General features: G+C 34.1%; 1 protein-coding gene across 2 annotated transcripts in view; it reads left to right on the forward strand.

The window, feature by feature from the left end:
- Window positions 1-20,363, forward strand: part of MARCHF6 (membrane associated ring-CH-type finger 6) — a 46,266-nt gene that overhangs the window by 19,158 nt on the left and 6,745 nt on the right. For both annotated transcript variants that reach the window (XM_032684020.1, XM_032684011.1), the window contains exons 9-23: window positions 1,728-1,760; window positions 2,802-2,853; window positions 5,969-6,027; window positions 6,540-6,620; window positions 7,190-7,258; window positions 7,376-7,450; window positions 8,276-8,410; window positions 8,902-9,021; window positions 11,133-11,233; window positions 11,948-12,085; window positions 13,826-14,027; window positions 15,392-15,461; window positions 16,671-16,852; window positions 17,538-17,672; window positions 19,710-19,799. In XM_032684020.1, the coding sequence (XP_032539911.1) occupies window positions 1,728-1,760; window positions 2,802-2,853; window positions 5,969-6,027; window positions 6,540-6,620; window positions 7,190-7,258; window positions 7,376-7,450; window positions 8,276-8,410; window positions 8,902-9,021; window positions 11,133-11,233; window positions 11,948-12,085; window positions 13,826-14,027; window positions 15,392-15,461; window positions 16,671-16,852; window positions 17,538-17,672; window positions 19,710-19,799 (1,542 nt within the window). The remainder of the gene's footprint in view (window positions 1-1,727; window positions 1,761-2,801; window positions 2,854-5,968; window positions 6,028-6,539; window positions 6,621-7,189; window positions 7,259-7,375; window positions 7,451-8,275; window positions 8,411-8,901; window positions 9,022-11,132; window positions 11,234-11,947; window positions 12,086-13,825; window positions 14,028-15,391; window positions 15,462-16,670; window positions 16,853-17,537; window positions 17,673-19,709; window positions 19,800-20,363) is intronic.

A 20,363-nucleotide genomic window follows, 5' to 3' on the forward strand; every position in this document is an offset into this window, starting at 1 on the left:
GTCTTCAACTTAGTCAGGTTTAGAAATTAATTGCAGCTTGTTTTGAGGATGCTGGGCCAGATTAGGAATGCACAGGTGTTGCATTATGTATTGTTTAATACTTCATTTTTGTATTTGTGGAAACAATAGACTAAAGGAGCAAAATGGAAATTTTGGTTAATATGCGAAAAACAAATGTGTTTCTTTAAAAATGATGGAGCACTTTAATGTAACATGACTTCTGTTTGTTTATGGATCACAAATTCTGTAATTAGAGCATGAGATGCATGTGCACTGCAGTCATAGAGTAGACTCAAGAACTAGGTTTGTGTGACTGGTCTAGAAGTAGCCAACATCTGACTTCAAAGCTCACCACATGCAGCAAAATCTGCTTGAAGGTAGATACAGCAACTTCATGATACTTACCAGTGTCGCCAGTGCCTGAGGCAGAAGACATAAAACTACTCACTGTATTCCTAGACTGTGGTATAGTTGTTGCCTCAACTGCAGAGTAGGATAAATACAGTTTTCATCACAAGCGACAGGTCTTGATCTTTGTTTTGTATCTACTAAAAGCTTCTTAATGTGTTTTAAGAGATATTTCATTATAAAGGACATATATAAATTCAGGTACCTGAATCATTCTATGGTTTATTTCAAGATGAAGGTGTTACATTTCTGAACCCAATTTATGTTCTGGGAAGTGTTAATGTACTCCTAATTGAAAATATTCTGTTGCCTCTTAAGGAATATAGAAATCAGTTTCCACATATTCTCATAACTGTTTCCAGTATTATGTGCTGACATAGGCAATAGATGTGTGTTTGGCATTTAGTATCAAAGTTGGGGTAGGTTTTTTTTCTCTTATTTCATCTTATGAAAATAGCATGCACGTTTTCTGAATTTTCAAAAATATTTGCATCTTGGTTTACTTCTAAAATATGTGCAGCGCTCATATCTTGGAACTTAGTGCAAAATCCTCATACAAAAAAAAGAGCCTTGAACCGGGAACTTTACAGCAGTAATTGTGGAGTAGGAGTGTCTGGGTTGAAATAGTAAGATACCCTTGAAGTGGGGGGGAAAGGAGATTTCTTTTTTTTTTTTTTAATAGGTACTTTATTTTTGGCTGTTTTGTGGATGCTTCCCAAAGCAGCTGTGCAGAGTGATGAAGGATTTGTTTCCTGTCTTCCCAAACCATAGAACAACTCTGTTCTAAACTTAAAATATATAGTGTAGCAAATGTTCCCATTACTGGTTGCTTTTATACATAAAAAGTAAAATATTAACTTACTTTTCTCAGTGCAACATGAACTGATACTTTGCAACAAGGAAGCAACAAAAAATTTGCTTTTGTGTTTTAATATTGAGTTGATTAAACATGAATTTAAATAGCAGTTCAATCACTAAAATATTTTGTAAATACAAAATCTTTGTCAGAGTTTTCAAAGTCTTGGAGAGAAGTACCCTATAAATTATTTGATTCTGTGTTTGCTTTGAGGTATTTAAATACATGAGTGTTAAGATGTTCCACACGTATATCACTGCCTTTGATCAACTGAGTTTACTGTGTTGAATGAGAACTTAGTTTCTATCTTTAAGAATTTATGTCCTGGTTCTGTTGGTTGAGCAATAAAAAAAGCTTTTGACTGTATTGGACATTAAAGGTTGGTATGAAAGAGGCTTATTTTAGATGCAGATTGCTTAATGTTTCTGATGAGTGAGTAAAATAAACTTTCTTATCTTCACAGATGCTTGGACTTGATGGATCTCTGGTTTTTTTAGTAAGTGCGATCCTGCATTTCAAGAATTTCTATAGAAGACTTTTTTAGTATCTTTTTTTTTAAAGTACATCATTGTATTTGAGGTCCCTATTTTCATATCATATATTTCTTTAAAGAGGGTTTCATATGATGTCATGATGGAACAAATGGGGTTTTTAGGAGTTTCACAGAATAGAGTTGTGAATGTAATTTTTAAAAGACATAGATAACTTTGGATCATGTACTCCATTGTAAATAAAAGCCAAACTCTTTTAAAAAGCATACTTTGAAAATACTTACCTGTTCTAACCTTACGTTTTGCTCTTTATGTTACAGTTAAAATAGTGTTCTCATTTAGATGTCTTTTATTTGCCCTAGTACTACCAGAACACCACGAGTGAATTTGTAGTGTAGACTAGATTTTAAAATATAAGATCTTCAGTTATGTTTCTTGACTTTGTTTTTTCATGGAAGTCTCATAACTTTAATGGCTTAGGTTTACAATTATGTTATCAGTGATTGACCATAACATTAATATCAAAAGAAAAACTCCAGTGTACTTATGGCTTAGGTCACATCTTAGCTAAAAGTAATATTAAAACAATAGAGACATGCTGTCATTTCTAGAGTCAGAGCTGCCAGTTTTGTCAGTGCATTTGTTGTGATGAAGACTAATTGTTAAAAGTTTAGATGAACCTTTTCTTATTTATGAAACAAATATCCACACACATTTCATGTAATTCTTTTTAAAGGTGGAACTGTAATGATTTTAAAATAAAAGCTTATTTTTACAAAGTAAGAGTTTTGAAGCAAAAAAGTAAGTGTGCATATCGAGGCAAATGTCCATGAATGTAAACAGGTGCTTTCATAATCTGTCCTGCATGTTTTAGTCTTTCTATTAGAGCAAATTTCTTGGCTCTAACAGGAGATATATAAGTTCTGATCATAATAGGCAGCTGAAATAAGTTTAGATATAAAAGTTAAGTTACTTATTTAAATGACTGATACTTATGTACTGTTTCCTTGTCATCTTCCTTCCTCTTTCTCCAATACTCCTTGCAGGAACATGTCTTTTGGGTGGTGTCTTTAAATACATTGTTCATACTCGTGTTTGGTAAGTATCATTTGCTCTTAGATTTTAAAAAGATCCTTTGTGAAGTGTAATGCAGGTTAATTTTAAGGCTATTCTCTCAGAATAAATGAAGATGTGACATCTAAAAATGGAACCACAAATGAACTGGGAATATGAATAGTAAATATTTATTGTTTTCTAGCTTTTTAATTTTAAATTTAAGTGAATAGGTTTAAAATAGGAAATCTACTAAAACCTTAACTATATCAACCGAAGCACAGAAAATAATATTTATTTGTAATACTGTTAAATTAAAGGAGAAATCTCATGGAATTTAATTTATGAGCAAATGCAATACTTTGAGGAATGGCTAGGATATTTTTTTACTCCTTATAGTTTTCACTAGATATAGTTACATCACTTTTTACATCAAGAATCCATTTTTGGAGCTCAGTATTGGGAGGGAGGGAGGTTCACAAGAACGTAACTGACTGTAGAGTTGTCAAATATGCTTCCATTTTGTGTCCGAAATTGCTACAGGACAGCTTTCCTTAGTTCATACAACTTAGACTGACGTACGTTTTAGAAAATAATAAATTCTAATCAGTGGCACATTTTACTCCATTTTCGTTGCTCCTTCCTGTAGATGCTGAAGCTGAGCTGTAACTTTAAATCTTTCCAAGACTCTTTCTATTTCTAGTACAAGATAGGAATATTTTTGTGTTCCAATTCCATGTATAGTTAGTGCTAGGAAAATTTCTTAGACATAAACTTCTCACAGGTTTAAAAAAAAGTTAAAAATGCCCAAACTGTAGGTATATACTTTTCAGTCATTTGAACCCTAAAAGGGTAAAATACCTGCCTTATTGATGTAAACTCCTCTTGAGAATTTCTGAAATTTCTCTGCTTTTGGATTATGGTACTCAAGCTCATTAGTGTTGTTAATTTGACACAACTGTGTGTAGAAGCAGCATCATTTTAGTGACAAGATGGAGCATTTTATACACTCGAAGAGATACCAGATAAAAATGCCACAAAATTTTACTTGCTCTGAATGATCAGTTTAAAAAGGAATTTATGTTGCTTTGGGTATTTTCAGTAGTCTTTCTTGGCAGAAGGGTTTGAGGTTGAAGAACTGAAGTCATACTCTAGATAAGAAATTTTTGCTGGCAAAGTAAAGCTCACCACACTGAACCGGTGATTTGAGCATCTAGATACTGAAACAAATCGCCAGATCAAAAAAAAATAAAAATTAGTGTCTTGTATGTTTAATTCACAAGACACTATAACTGTTCTAATAAGAGTTAGAAAATACTTGAGTTATTTCTTTCTGAGAATTATTCTATTTTGATCTGTAGTTATCAGAAGTTAATTGAGGTTTTTTAGCTGCTATAAAATGTAAGCTTTTTTAGTAAGTAGATAATAACCATGAAACTTCTAAATCACAGATTAAGATTCAATAATAAGTGTCATATAGATGTGTTTTCAGTAGCTCTAAGTGTGCTTTGCCAAGTGGGAAACTAGCAAATAGAGAAGAGAAGGGAATGACTGGAGGTCTGGGAATTTAATATGTGCCTCTCAAGTCTATTTTTAGTATCTTTCCCATTAAGTTAATACTGCTTAATTTACAACCACCAAATCTCTGGTTATTTGTAATTACAGTACTGGTGAGTTCAAATGTCATAGGGGGTACTTTCTAGAAGATAGAAGGAAAGGATTTGGAACCTTAATTACTGGTCCAGAAATTCTCCTTGGACAAATTAATTCATTTCAACTTAATTAATATTTTCTGTAGCTCATCTTAGTACTCACAGAGGAGTTTGTACTGCTTTATGCTTTTTTCTGTAAAGGGATCTATGAGAAATTCACTTTTAAATCAAGTTATTTAAAAAACATACTGTGCACTGTATTCTCATAAAACACTGTCAAAAATACAACTTTTAAATCATTAGTCTGGTATAGGAATTGTGAGTGTGATCTTTTTCATCTCACTTTTCTTTCACTTGTTCTTACTGACTGGGGAGAGCTCAACTCTTCCCTTTATCTTTTTTCTTATTTATCTTTTTTATCTTATTTTATCTTACTATTTTGCTCTTCCCATTAGCTGCTTATTTCTCCAAAATGTTCTGATCATTGATTAGGGTAATATGTGTCCTGCTAAGTCTTCTCCTAGTAGATTTTTTTTGTTGTTGTTCCTGTTTGCTTTTTTTTTTGGTTTTTTTTTTAACATATTGGTCATATGGAAATGAAGATGAGAGAGAAAATCATCAGACTTTTCATTTAAGGGAACATTTAGTCTACAGTAATTCTCAGAGTGAAAATGAAAGGTGAAAGTACAAGCTTGCCATTACTGCAGCCCCTTTCCTTTATGTTGCTTCCCTCTACTCCTGAAAAAAAATAGATGTTGAATTCTGTAGTCATTCATAGCTTGGTTAGAAGACCACAAAGTGAGCTAAAACAACTGCTTGATTTTGTTTCAAACACATGAGTGTCTGAAAATGGGGAAAGTGTTCTGGTTTTTAATGCATTCCCCCTGAAACCTCAGAATTGTCAAGAGAGTTCTCAGGAATTATGACAGTTCTCAGTACATTAATTCAAAGTAAAAGTTGTTGCTCATCCCTTCACTGGAGTGTCATCTTTCTCCGTTTCGTCTTCCCTTTGCAGGGCTTGCATTTTTCACAGTATTCTTAAGAATTAAAGCATTAGAACTGAAGCCTTGCTAAAGCAAGTCCCATCTGACCATGGAGATGTAAAATGGCTGCTTAAGTCTTTTAGTGCATGGAACAGAATGAATATGCAGAACAGGTTCCTACAGCAGTCTGAGACAGATACCAGCCTAGTGCATGAGACAGAGAAATTGAATTAATTTATGCACTGCAAGATGAACTAAGAAGGAAAAGACTGTCCTCTAATTCTGTGTAGTTTTATATTGTTTTTAGTCTTTCCATGTGAATTCGGATATGATTTTTCAGTGTTTGTAAAATTCTAAAAATCTTAACACTTGCAAATATTTGCACAGAAAGTAATTTTTTTTAGGTGTTTTCATAAAGTTGACAAGAAGTGGAATTATTACCATGTTGCAATACACATCCTGCAAATAAGGCTCCATTTAGCAGTTTTCATGGCCTTTTTTCTTCTTTCTGCTTACATTATACAGCATTTTGTCCATACCACATTGGTCACTTCTCCATTGTTGGCCTGGGCTTTGAGGAATACGTGAGTACTGTCCTTTAATTTCAAAATGAAAAAAACCTGCCACTGTTTATTTAATCATAATATTCTTGTAGCATTTTTCAACTGTTATTTGCAAAAGTAACTTGGACTGTGTCTCATTTTCAGTCCTTAAATTATCAGTCCTTTTTGAATCTATGATTAAAAATGTTACTCATTCTTTCCCACTTCTTCCATTATTTACATTTAAAGTGAGGTTTCCTACTTTACAAAAAATGCATAGGTATTGGGATTTTTTAACAACCTCTTCTTCCTTGTGTACATTTTTAATTTGTGTACTGAGTAATTTTCATAGCGGATGATAATAGGTAGGGAAAGCGAGGGGGTAGTATGCAACTTCTTGTTGCATATGTGTATGAAACAAATATGTGAAAACTAGAGAAACTTGTCATTCTTAATGAATATTTTAAAAGTGAAGTTTATCTTGATTACATAAAAGAGAGATGTAATCTTTTAAGAGACTGGTAAGCTTTCCTCTTTTTCCCTCTTCCCTCCAGGTTCAAGCATCTCACTTCGAAGGCCTGATTACAACTATTGTCGGATATGTTCTGCTAGCAGTGACTCTAATTGTTTGTCATGTATCCTTTTGTCAGTAGTTACCTGGTTCAGATTTACATGTAAATGACTTTTCTGGCTGTGTTTTGAGGAGGCACAGGCATGATGCAGGTGCAATTAATTGAACATTTTGCTCTGCTCTTTTGGAGAAATTAGAAGAAAAAAGTGTAATACGCATCCAGCTTTTCTTAGAAAAGATGAGAATTTGTTTCAGACTGCATGGAAAAGAAAGCTACTCTTTAAAGTAGGTCTTCAGTTTTGAAACTTGCTTATTCGTGGCAGATGTTTTCAAAGGAAACTGTTTATTTCTTGAGAAAACTTTTGGATGCTTAATTTAAGAAGTGTGGTGTTATTATTATTAATTTATTTATTTTAGGTACATGTTTGGGGGTGTTACCCAGCACACCAGACAGTGACTTCTGGAGTCACAGCCAATTTTGAAAATACAACCCTGATAAATTATATACTTCCTATTTCACTTTTGTCTTTTATAAAATTTCCTGTTGCTAAAAGCCATGTAATACAGTGTTTCATATTAATTAGGCTGTTATAAAGTATTTTTCAGCATTATTTTCTTGACAAAAGTATTCAGGGCTTGGCAGCACTTGTTAAATTCCAGCGATCACGTCGTTTATTAGGCGTTTGCTATATTGTTGTCAAGGTAATCCTAATTTCTTTTCTGTGGGCCAAAAAACCCTCTCAATTTGAGCTTACATTATCATTTTCTTAGCAACTTTTGTTAAACTAGTGAGTTGTTCTTTTCTCTATTTTCCTAAAGGTTTCCTTGTTAGTGGTGGTTGAAATTGGTGTATTTCCTCTCATCTGTGGCTGGTGGCTGGATATATGTTCCTTGGTAAGAAAAGAAATAAATGGGATAAAACCTTTTTTTTTAACACTGTTTATATTTGAAGAAAAAAAAAAACCAGTTCTGATGAGAAGAGAGTTGTTCAATATGAGTTTGACAACACTCTTCTGTTTTTATAAACATCATTTCCACAGGGAAAGGGATTTTTAGGTACTCCCTAATGCTAATTTTGTTTATGTTCCTAAATACAAATTAACATGCTGTTAAAATAATAAGGATATAATCCTTTTTACTGCAGTTACAAGACCACTGTGGTAATTAGCTTACTTATAGGCAAACTTGTGCAATGAAGAAATGCCTTTATGTAGCCACCTCTTGTGAAATGGTAATGACTTCATATTTTAAGTTATCCAGTCCCTTTTTGTTTTGAACAAGATACATGCTGTGTTTGCTTGGAATTGAGAAGGACAGTTTTTCTGTCCTGAAAAAAAATTGAGTGCCTAATTTCAAATGGAGAAAATTAATTTCTTGCAGCCTTAATAAAAGTAGAATTTTACTTAAGAGAGTAAGTATTTACTTCCATCACACTGCCACTTTGTTCGAACTGATTTATAACTTATGTAGGGTCTGTTAGAGTTGAATTCTTTCTTCTTTCTGTCAGAAGAAATAAATTGATCAGAAATCAATCTTTATTTACTGTTTTTATTGTAAATTTCCTTTTTTTCTCTAATTAAATGCTATACTTATTTATTTGTTAACACCAGGCAGACATTTAAATTTGTTTAGTACTATATATGAACTAGGGTAAACAAAATGAGTAATTGTGGATGTTTGCCAAACTTGATTCATATTTGTTTACTACTTACCTTCTAGGAGATGTTTGATGCCACTCTGAAAGACAGAGAATTGAGCTTTCAGTCTGCTCCAGGTACCACAATGTTTCTGCACTGGTTAGTTGGAATGGTTTATGTCTTCTATTTTGCATCCTTCATTCTTTTACTGAGAGAGGTAAGTCTGTAAGAACAAGATTGGTATGTAACATATTAAGAGGCTTGCATGTTGAACAGTTAAATCTTTCACATGTGGGTATTGTTGCTACTGTGTTTTGTGTGTATATTGAATTTCAGCCTTTGGTTAAAAGGGCCATGCTGGTACTTTACTGCAGTGGAAAATTATGATTTAAAGTATATTTTGCTTAGAGATTTTTAGTTTACAAAGAATCCTTAAACCTGAGTGTTGCTTTCAAATTAATCTAAATATGTTTTAATTGTTTAAGATTGATCAGTACTTGAAAATTAAACTTGTATTTGGTTATTTCTTCTCTTCTTCTCTATGATGATACTTCCTTTGTTCTATTTCTGTGCCTCTTGGTTGAATCTTATTCAACAAATATCACTATTATGTTAAAACTTATTTGCTGCAGGAGTGTTATTCAAAATGAAAAACAAAGTATTTTCAAGAGTTTCTCTTTGTATATTGTTTTCTATTTCCTACTTCAGGTATTGAGACCTGGTGTCCTATGGTTTCTCAGGAATTTGAATGATCCAGACTTCAATCCTGTGCAGGAAATGATTCACTTGCCCATCTATAGACATCTCAGGAGGTTTATCTTATCGGTGGTAAGGACTTTTGTCAAGATTTCTTTATTTGGAAAGAAAATTTCTCATATATGGTACTGTGTAGTTAAGGAAAAAAGACTTTCATCATGAAGGTGAATTGATACTGGAACAAGTTGCCAACAGAATCTACATCTTTTGATACTCAAAACTGAACTGGATAGGGTTCTGAGCAACCTCATGTAACTGGGTCTGCTCAGAGCAGAGTTCTGAGGGATTAGGGAGGGTTGATTGAACTCTAAAGGTCCCTTACAAAACACATCTTTCTGTGATATCTTCTCCTTATGCAAAATCACAGAAAACATTTGTATATTCAGACAACAAATTTTTATTATCATGGATATTGTAAATCATGTAATGCTTTCATGATGCCTTCAGTTATTGCAGTAACATTGTGTGTCTAGTTCAGCTAAGATAGTGCAGCAGGGGAAAGTAACTTTCAAGTTTAATTTTACATTGGATTCTGCTGATCTAGCCAATGGTGTCTGTCTCCAGATTATCATTGTAAGATATTAAAAGCAATGAAAATTTTTTCCCCTCTGCTTGTTTGGTTGAAGTTTGCCAAGCACGTGGTAAAGAAAGGGTCTCAGGTCGTCTTTGATATAAATATCACATCAACTGTGAAAACTGACACACCAGAAACATTCATGTGCTGTATTATTACACCTGAGGTGCTTGGAGCAGTGAAAGCTCAGAGACAGAGTTTCTATTCAAGAACCCTTCAGTACGTGAGAGGAGCTGACCTGTCCACCTTTCAGAGCATTTTCTTCTTGGATACTCATAATTCCTCATCTGCCTAAAACTTCATGTCACAGCAGGTGGCCCAAATACAAGCAAAGATCTGCTTGTTACTAATGATCTGAGATATGTTCTCACACTGTGTTGGAACAGTTACTTGAACTTCACCTTTTGATTTGCTTAGCTAATGAATTCAGAATTTCTACTAGCCTCATATTAGAATGTGAGACCCAGAATGGTAATCATTTACACTTTTCATTTCAAAGAATAAGTCACACCTTCCACATTTTGTTTCTTTTTCAATATTTTTAAGAAATGTCTTGTGTAGAACATTAAATATTAATTTTCAAGGAGAAGGAGATTCGATTTTTCTGTTCTACATAGTTAAACATGTATTTTTTTTCTTTTTTTTTACATTTTTAGTTTCTAGTGGTGCATTTATATGAAATGTAAGAATGTGTTTAAAATGTACTTAATTTTTCATCTGGTTCCTTAAGGAAATGTGATTTATAAAAGTGCATGATCTTCATGCACCTGATTCACCTACTTAAGTTTTGGTGTTTCAGTCAGCTTAAAATGTGAGAAAATAGAAACTGAAACACCTTTTGATGCTTCAGCAAGTTGCTTGAAAAGTCAGTTGCTTAGAAAAGAGGGGAATGCAAAATTAGTAATCCTGGTGTTGGGGAACAGCGAAGAAAGAAGAACTGTCTGACATGGCTCTGTCAGCAGGCCAGTCAATGCTTATTCAGTCACAGTCCTCTTTGGTGAGAGCATTGTGGCGTACGGGCAAATGTTCTTCTGCACTTTGAATTAGCAGCTGAAACAGTGTTGCCAACACAGGCCTGTTGGCTTCAGCTAGACAGTGCTTGCATGATATCAAGGCAGGCCTTTTCTCTTTCCGGCTCTGCCCCACTCCCTCACGCCTCCAGTGAATAAGTTGTGGTTCCAGGGTATACCTGGAATAGTTGACCCAAACTGACCAAAGGAATACCATATGACATCGTGCTCAGCAGTAGAAGCTGTGGGAAAGGAGGAAGGGGGGGCATTCATGGTTATGGTGTTTTGTCTTCATGAGTTCCCAGGAAGCTGCTAATTGTCTGTCTGCTGGTGAGAAATAGAGACTGAATTCCTCTTATTGTTTTGCTTGTGGGCACAGCTTTTGCCTTCTCTATTAAACAGTCATTATCTCAGTCTTGCCTTCCTTCTGTTTTGCCTTCCCCTTCAGCAGGAAAGGGCAATGAGCGAGCAGCTGGGTAGGTGTTGGGCTGTCAGCCAGGGCTAACCCACTACACAGGGAACGTGTCACAGAAATGGGTGGGGAGCTAGATTTGGTTGTTTCTACAATGTGGACTAACTTGTTTACTTTCTTGTTGCAGATTGTCTTTGGATCAATTGTACTGTTAATGCTCTGGCTTCCTATACGCATTATTAAATATCTCCTGCCTAACTTTCTTCCATATAATGTTATGCTCTACAGGTAAGCATTTATTTTTTAAAAGTTGTGTTTCTTCAGTCTTCCTATAACTAGCAAAAGTGTGTTTGTGCTCTTTGAGCATTAATGGGACTTTTTTTTGCTATGTTATTTTGTTTTCAGTTAATCTAATCTTCATTGTTCTAGGGAAGTTAAAAGGTAAAGGACATGGCTACATCATACAGTTTGTCAAGTGAAAAGCTACTAACAAAAATAAAAGGCATTTTGTATTACTTCCATAATGATAACTCTTTGGGGTTTTATGTCCTCAAAACACTTACCCTTTCAACTTTTTGATAGTGAAGTTGCTTTCATGTTTGTTTTTTTTAACACACTCATTCCTGATTATCATTACTACAAGAATGAAAGAATTTCTGTAACTGGATTTGTTTTTGATGATAGCAGGTTTTTTCTGTTTCTAAATAATAATTGAAACAGTGATGACAGAAGCAAATAAAAGAGCAAACTGTATTCTCAGATATAATCTTTCTCAATGTTTTTTCTTAAATTTCTTATACACCTAAATGTCTAAATACTCATGAACACCTAATCTCTGCCTAGGGTAGTATATAAGGAAAAATGTCTGGAAAAAATTAAGAATTCTTCCTGTTGGCATCCAATATATTTTTGTATTGTGGTGGTGTTAATATGATTCACTGTAAAAGATTGCTATCAGAATGTTCCTTATGTTTGACTTTCTATTCTTCCCATTGTTTCTAGTGATGCTCCAGTAAGCGAACTTTCCTTAGAGCTCCTTTTGCTTCAGGTGGTGCTTCCAGCTTTGCTAGAGCAAGGACATACAAGACAGTGGTTGAAAGGTCTTGTACGAGCATGGACTGTTACTGCTGGATACTTGCTGTAAGTACAGAGATCCAGAATCAACTACAACCATGTGTCCAGTTTGGCCTTCAAACATGAAAGCACCGTGCTTTCAAGAAAGTTATCCCAACAGGTGGCTTTAATAGCTCTTTTACAGATAACGATGTGATGGAAAACTTCTATAGTGATTTCTTCTAATCAGTATTTGTACCGACTTCTGGACTTGTCTTTGACAAGTAATTCTTTTAGTACACTATTACTAGTGTACTTTTAGTACACTATTACTAGTATTTGCTTAGTGAAAAAAATCTAGAAGTATGACTAATATTTTGTTAACTTTCTATTACTTGAAAAGAATGAAGAGATAAGTGTCAGCAGAGCATTTCCATGAGTCATGTAAAATTCACGTGCACTTCCTGCACTTCTTACTATAAGAAGGAAAAAATAAAGAAAAATTATTTAGAACATTAAGCTGAAAAAGTGAACAACTTTAAATCGGGGATGTTAAAGTTGAAAGTTCAGTCTCTAAAAAAGGAGAAAGGAGAAAACTGTATCTTCATCAGATAAAGTGGATTATTATACTGCCAGGCAGAGTTCTAGCACTTGAAATTATTTTTTAGTTCATCTGTTGTTTGCCAAATTAGTCAAGAAAAAAATAAAGTTGATTTTCTTTTATCCTGTATACCTTTCAGTTTTACTTCAAAGTATATTGGCATTCTCCCACTATGTCTTGCTGAGTGTTGCACTACTAGGATCAAGGTTTATTCTTTGCTAAGTTATGTCTGAGAAACTGAGTGAATGAATGAAAGACTTTTTTCTTCACTGCAATCTAAAATATTTATTTTAGCTTTTCATAAAGAAACTCTCCTCACCCCCTGTTCTCTTTGCAGTTTGAAGGGTTTGGGTTTTTCTATTAATTTTTCCACATTTTGATGGTGTTTGAGTATAATGCAACAAGAGAATTTTGGAGACGATAAAAATGGCTTTTCTTTCTCCACTGTTGCAGCTGTTTAGAACAGTTGTGAATTATCTCTTCAGCAATTTTAGCTGAGCAAAGATGAAAATCTTCTTCTCTGTTAACACTGAACAGAGAAGAAAACATTGGCATGTTTTCACTGCCAATAGAATATCTGCACACATCTTACTCTGCTAAAGCTGAGGAAAATTAACTTCTAAGTGTTCATATTGGGTTTGGGTCTTTTTTAATCGAATTCAGATTTTGCTATGATATATGTGGGAAACATCAACAGAAAGTTTTTTAAATAGATTGACTCTTTTAGGATTGATGTTCTTAGAAAGTCGTGACCAGGTTTTGAGCCATTTAGAATCTTTTTGAAAGACTCTGCCTGCCTCTGTACTTTTGAGAGCATGTCTATAGCAATGATCTACTGTTCTCGTACAGTTTAGGTTTGAAGGCAATTGTTTCCAATAGAGCTTGGTAACAGTAAAATAAAAGCTGTCAATAGAGCTGTGTGCTTTCACGAACTGAAATAGCACTGCAATTTTCCTTTCATAAACACAGCCACTGCAATACCAGGTGATGTTTTTAAAGCAATCAAACAGATAAGTGATCTTTTCTTGTGACTGTGTTCCAACTGTTCTAATCTACATCCCCTAGCATTTTCCTTCTAAATTCTGTGAGTATGATGACATCGAGTGCATTATCAGAAAAAGGCTTATTTTACTTAATGAAAATCCTGTATAAGTTTTGTGCAGCTTGTACGCATTCTGAGTCGGCCTATGTTTCTATAAGTTTCTCATTCATTTTGATTGTTACAGGGATCTTCATTCTTACTTACTTGGTGACCAGGAAGAGAATGAAAACAATGCAAATCAGCAACCTAACAACCAGCATGCTCGCAATAATAATGCCATTCCAGTTGTGGGAGAAGGTCTTCATGCAGCCCATCAAGCCATACTTCAACAAGGAGGACCTGTGGGTTTCCAGCCTTATCGTAGGCCTTTAAAATTCCCACTCAGGGTAGGTATATCAAACACATAAAGAGGACAGAAAATGAAATTGGAAGAATATGGTGAGTAATTTTTTTGTAAGAAGGACTTGGCCCACGTTATCAGAAGTCAAGTGGTGGGTCGTGTAGTGTTTTGTATGGTTTGCACCTTTCTAAAAAGTAGACTTTTTCAGCTTTTTCACATAAAGCTTTTTTCAGCTTGTCATTTTTATGATTTTACTTATAGATCCCATATATGTTGTCTGTTATCTGTTAGTTTACGTCTTGTTTTCTTCACGATTAGTAATGGAGAGAAATACAATAAGCCCCCATCAAACAGGTAGTTATGGTGTGCCTCTAACAAGGCATGGCTTTCGAGGGGGCATACTTTGGTCTTGTAGCTGAAGTGTACTTTAAACTATTTGGCTTTATTAAGAAATTAAATGGAGAATTTCTGTTTCATTTGCATCTATATTAAACACAGAAGTGTTATAGTACTTAAAAGTTCTAAATCCCTAAAATTAGAAAGGAAGTGTTGTTGGCAAATACTTAAATTTCTAGAATAATATACGGGTTAAACTAGATAACTATTTTGTTGTTATTGGAACTCTGAATTAATCAAATATAAACTTCCAACACAGCTCACTTACTGTGAGAATGGAAGCCATGGCTAACAGCATGACAGTGTGGTAGTGCTTCTGAAATTTCCTTCCTTTATACCCAAAAGTCTCATCAAGGAAAATATATGTTACAGATTTAACTTTCTTTCAGTTATCTGTTAGGATAAGGTGTTAGCTTTCCCACAGTAGGCTTACTTGTTGTGTGTCTTTGATGATTAATGAAGCAGAGCCGCATAGCACATGGTGCTTGAGACATATTTAAAGAAGTCAAGTACATGATAATTCTCCGATAAGATGTAAACCTGACTAAGGAGCGACCAGCTTCACTGTCATCTTCTGGTCACATAAACCTGAGGACATCTGGAAGAACTTTCTCAGCAAGGTTTTTCGTAGAAAACCACTGTCTTGGTCATCTGGTATACAGAGCTAGAAACCTTTCAGGATTAATTGAGAGTTGTGCTGGTCAGTGCAGAAATGAAGAGATGATTTTTTTTAATGTAATCTAATGGGGAACTTCAGTCATTCTGGATTCAAATGTTAATTTTTACTCTTGGGACAGCTGATGCAAACTCTTAGAAAGAAATGCACAACACTGCAGGTACTGTGGGTAGATTTCTCACTGCTGATTTATTTATACAGTAAATATCAGTTGGTATTTGAATATTCTAGTTCAGCCGCCTTTCTAGGATGATGTATCTTTTATGTGGAATTTTTTTGCTTTGGTTAAGTAACTTTCTTATAAACTTTTTCTCCTTTTTATTTTTTCCTTCTTTCAGATATTTCTTTTGATTGTTTTCATGTGCATAACATTACTGATTGCTAGTCTTATCTGCCTTACCTTACCAGGTGAGTCTATTACTGTAAAACTGTGATTAAAAGCAACTGTGTGTTGCTGTGCTCAGCAATGGCAGATGTTTTGAAACCATCGTTTAAAGTTAAAAGGAGAAAACGTGGAAAATCATCTCATTTTTAATGGTACATCATCAAGTTGTAATAATCTAAAAACCTAAATGGTAATGATAGTACTTGTATTTAAATGACAGAGATTGCCATTCCCATTGTTTTGTTGTAGAATAATTTTCCTTTAACAACATAGCTCCAAGTGCTGAGACAATCTCATTAGTACTGAGAGAAAAAAGGAATTTAAACTCTTGCACCTGCTTTACTGTTTAGAGAAGGAAAATATGTCATTTGTTACCAGGTCTTCTAATTTCTTTACTTAAATATTCTGAAGGTGTCATTATTGAGTCCTGCAAGGAGCAGGGAGTTGGACTTGATGATCCTTATGGGTCCCTTCCAGCTTCAGATATTCTGACCTTGACAGGTCGCTAGGAGATTTTGGAAAGTGGCATGTATATCACTTTAAAAATGTATGAATAAGTACTTAAATCAAAAGGCTAAGACATGTAAACTCATTTGAATTTTATAACCTGGCTGCTGTAATACCATGTGGTTTATACCTCCTTGTATTACTGATCCTAAAGTCAATAATGTATTGAGATCAGAGTTACAAATTTTGTGATTATTTTAATAGTAGTACATAAAATAATTCCTCTGAGATACTGGTAAATGGAGACACTATTAAGAAATGAGTGGTAGCAAATGAGTCTCCCATTTTTGTCATAAAGCTTCAGAAGCCTCATCAATAAGTCTTAAAAAATTATGTGAGGCAGTGAAATAATCCAAATATAGCTCATGCAATTTAAGTTCAAACTTATGCACTAATGCCTTTGCAGTTCTGAAGATTAGTGTTTAGGCTCTGAATAGTGCTGTATTGAGTGCTTGGTTTTGCTGTAGTTTGGGTCACATTGCTGTCATAATGAAATTTTAGGGGGAAAAAATTTCTACATATGTATTTGGCATAATTTCTGAAACTATTTACATAGTGCTTCACACATTTCTGCATTATGAGTATAGTACCAAAATACTATTTTATGATGAACAATATTTGTGCATTCATATTTAACAATAAATTTGATAAATGTTTTTTAATAGGCATCCTTCCCTAATACATCAAGAAAGCATTACTCTACTTAACAGTGCTTATGTTTTCAGTGTTTGCTGGCCGATGGTTAATGTCATTTTGGACGGGGACTGCCAAAATCCATGAACTGTACACAGCTGCTTGTGGTCTTTATGTCTGTTGGCTGACTATCCGAGCGGTGACAGTATTGGTTGCCTGGATGCCACAGGGTCGGAGAGTGATTTTTCAGAAGGTCAAGGAATGGTCTCTCATGGTGAGTCTCAAGAAAAATTAGTGATTCAAAAAGTAGGTAATGAAACTTGTTGTTTCATTTTTGCTTACCAATTTTACTCTATGATGTTCACTGCATTTTCCTTTTCAGACGATTTCAAAGCTTTTGCAGCTTCCCTTCCTGTTGCATAGGCTAACTATTTTTGGAAGCCATTTAGCACAATGTTAAGCAATCAGAGTAAATAAGTGTGTGTGTATATATGTTTGTGTATATATGTTTATATATATGTGTATATCTTTCTGTTTTCCTTTAAAAGGGAATGTGTGGCATTATATTATTCCAAATGTTACGTATTCTCAGAGACATTTACATGTTCACATATACCTTGAAGCTTAACTATTATTTGTTTAGTAATGTGACATTATCAAATGGAAAAAAAACTAGTAAAGCTGATAGATGATGATGAACATGTCTCTACAAAGTAGCTTGATGCAAATATTCAGAAAGATCTTCATTATTTGTTGAATCTTATGTTGTTCAATTTAATATTTTTAAAGAAAATATCTGTTATTAGGAGGAGTTCTGATTCTCACCATGAAAGCAAATTTATACCCCAGATTTTTATCTTGGTTTTGATTTTGAGGATTTCTATTGTACATTTCTTGCCTAAGCTTAAACAAAGAATCCTCTGGTAAATATATTAATTAAATGTCTTGGGGCTTTTTAGATAATGAAGACATTAATAGTGGCTATACTGCTAGCTGGTGTGGTTCCACTTTTGCTTGGACTTCTCTTTGAACTGGTCATCGTTGCCCCTTTGAGAGTTCCTTTGGATCAAACACCTCTCTTCTATCCTTGGCAGGTCAGTTGCTCCCATTCCTTTGCTGCTGTTGATGTAAGGAGTTATGAGCATTCTTGTTTCATGTTGGTTCGGTGCCTCAGAGCATTTTCTATAAATATGTTTCTGTATGGCAGAGAAAAGGCAGCCAAGTCTGGATATGAGGATTATTTGAACCAAAAGGGTATGCTGAGGAATTCAGAGTATGAAAAGCTAAACTGTTGTGAGATGACATCAGAGGATGTTTGCATTTCAGTGGCCAGCTAGACACTTATCCCCAGTAGCATCATTGTAAAGTTATGTAGGAAGTTAGTATAGCTGTATGTATGTATGCACATACTCTGTCTGATCTTTCTAGATAGTTTTCTGCATACTGTTATGGAGCAGGAGGTCCAGCTGATAGTTTTTTCCTTACAAGGCTTTAATTCAGTAATGATGCCCACTATAAATGGAATTTTTATATGCTTTAGGGTCATGCTGGTTTTGGGTTGAGATGTCAAATCGTTAATACAAGATTTTGAGGTAGTCATGTTTTGTTATTCTTCAGTCAAGTCTCACAGGCAGTGCAAATTTCTTTTTCTTCAATCCAGAAGACAGGATTGAGTAATGAATGCTTCCATCACATAGGCTGAATTATGAAAGAACTCATAACTCAGACACTCAACTGAGGGAACCATAACTCAAGACATCTAGAATGCATTTACTAAGTAACAAGGAAGTGTTCAGGGATAGTGACTTTGTAAGCTGCCCACAGACAAGCTTTTGTTTACTTTCGGTATCCAAATGTTTGAAAGCCATAATACAGAGAAGAATTTGACTGCTAATTTAATTATTCCATTATTTTAAAATACAGGTATATTTTTGAGGTATCTGAGTAGATGACTAATAAATCAGGACATCATATAATTGCAGTGATAGATGATCTTGATTTCCAAACAGTTTTGGAAAGAATTTGCAATGCTAGATATTCTAAAAATTCTAGACATGTTAGTTCTTTAGAAGTTTTAAATACAGTATACTGAAAAATTTTATTTTCACGTAGCAGAGCTTCCTCAAAATAATGGATTAGAGGGATTTGAGACTTGTTCTAAATTAACAAGAAGCTATTGAAATTGAGAATAATTTCCATTTTTCACAAAAGAGAACAAAGTTATACAAAGGTTACAGCCTTAAGTAAACATGAATCAACTTTAATACTGACTTTTTTTGTAACAATTTTTTAAATTTTTGAAAATAGATGTGAACAAAAGCATTCTTTAAAAATAATTGGTTAAAGAAAACATATTTCCTTAGCAAAGGATGATTAGTCTATGATATCTTAGGTCTTACCAGTTCTGTAGCTGTTTATTATACCTTTTCAGCCTATATTTTGCATTCTATTTTTGGTGGCTCTTACTGAAAATCTTACACATATCTGTAATCCAGAAAGGATTGACTCATGCTGTAAAGTTTAGTAGAAGCCAGTAGTTATATTATGTTCTTTTAATTCCATGCCATAATAATTGCAGTTTATGTTAAAATATAAATTTTCTTCTAAGTAGTATGATGTTTTTTCATGAACAGTGTTGCCTTGCTTTGTTTAGCTTTTCTCACATTAGAGAGGGTTTTGTGAATGACTAAAATTTAAAAGAACGGAAAAAACTTGTTTCCTGAAGTATGTGAACATCTTTGCATCTTGTTTCTATTCTTTTTTTGGAGGAATCCAAATAACATCCTTGTAGTTAAATGTTACCAGTGTTAACTATTATGTACCAGAATGATAGTCTGTTGCTTTATCTTAAGTGTAATGCTTTTGTTTTGTATTTGCTTTTGGTTTAATAGTAGTACTGATTTTCCTCATTCCAGGGAGCTAATTTGACAGACATCAGTTAAGCTTGAGAACATCTTGTTTTCCATAGGAGTTTGTAGATGATGTCACTCCCTTTAAGCAATGTCCTATGTAAATAGAAAAGTAATTATATTTTCATTTATAAGTAAGATTAACAAGATGCTTGAAAAGCTTTTGGTTGTCTAACTTTTTAAAGATATGTTAATGCTAACAGTCCATTTTTACAAAATTAGGACTGGGCTCTTGGAGTTCTGCATGCCAAAATAATTGCTGCCATAACGCTGATGGGTCCTCAGTGGTGGCTGAAAACTGTTATTGAACAGGTAGGGAAAATCTGTCCATGTGAATTTTTCTGTATAATACGTTTTCAATGGTTTTTGAATGTGTGCATTTGTAGTAATGGAGTAATTGAGTAAAATTCATTTAGTCTTGTAGAAACCTTTTAAATTGTATAGCCTAATCCATTAAGGTACACTTAAAAATAAAAGCAAACCTCAGAAAGCTGAAATCAAGAAAAACTGCATATACATATATGCATTTTTATCAGATTTGTATTAAAGTGAGAAAGAAAACATGATTACATTTTTAGATGAAGTCAGTGTGTCCAAATACTGAACATTATTTACATCCACGTCTCAAGAACAGAGAATTTTGCCTTCTCTGGAGCTGTAGATATTACCCCGTTCACAGATTAGTACATATGAAAGACACTATTCCCATTCCCCTTTGGTTATTAAGCAAGATGGAACAGTTCCTGTGAGCAGTTCCAAGTTGCATGGCCTGTTCTTTTCTGTGGCAGAAGTATTTTTATTTTTTTTCTTGGTTATAACCTTTAAGTTCTGTGCTTGTCATCTCAGTGAAGTATCTCAGTTGTTTGCCAGAAGGTA

Source organism: Chiroxiphia lanceolata, chromosome 1 (genome assembly GCF_009829145.1).
Source record: "Chiroxiphia lanceolata isolate bChiLan1 chromosome 1, bChiLan1.pri, whole genome shotgun sequence".
In the NCBI taxonomy this organism is placed as follows: domain Eukaryota; kingdom Metazoa; phylum Chordata; class Aves; order Passeriformes; family Pipridae; genus Chiroxiphia; species Chiroxiphia lanceolata.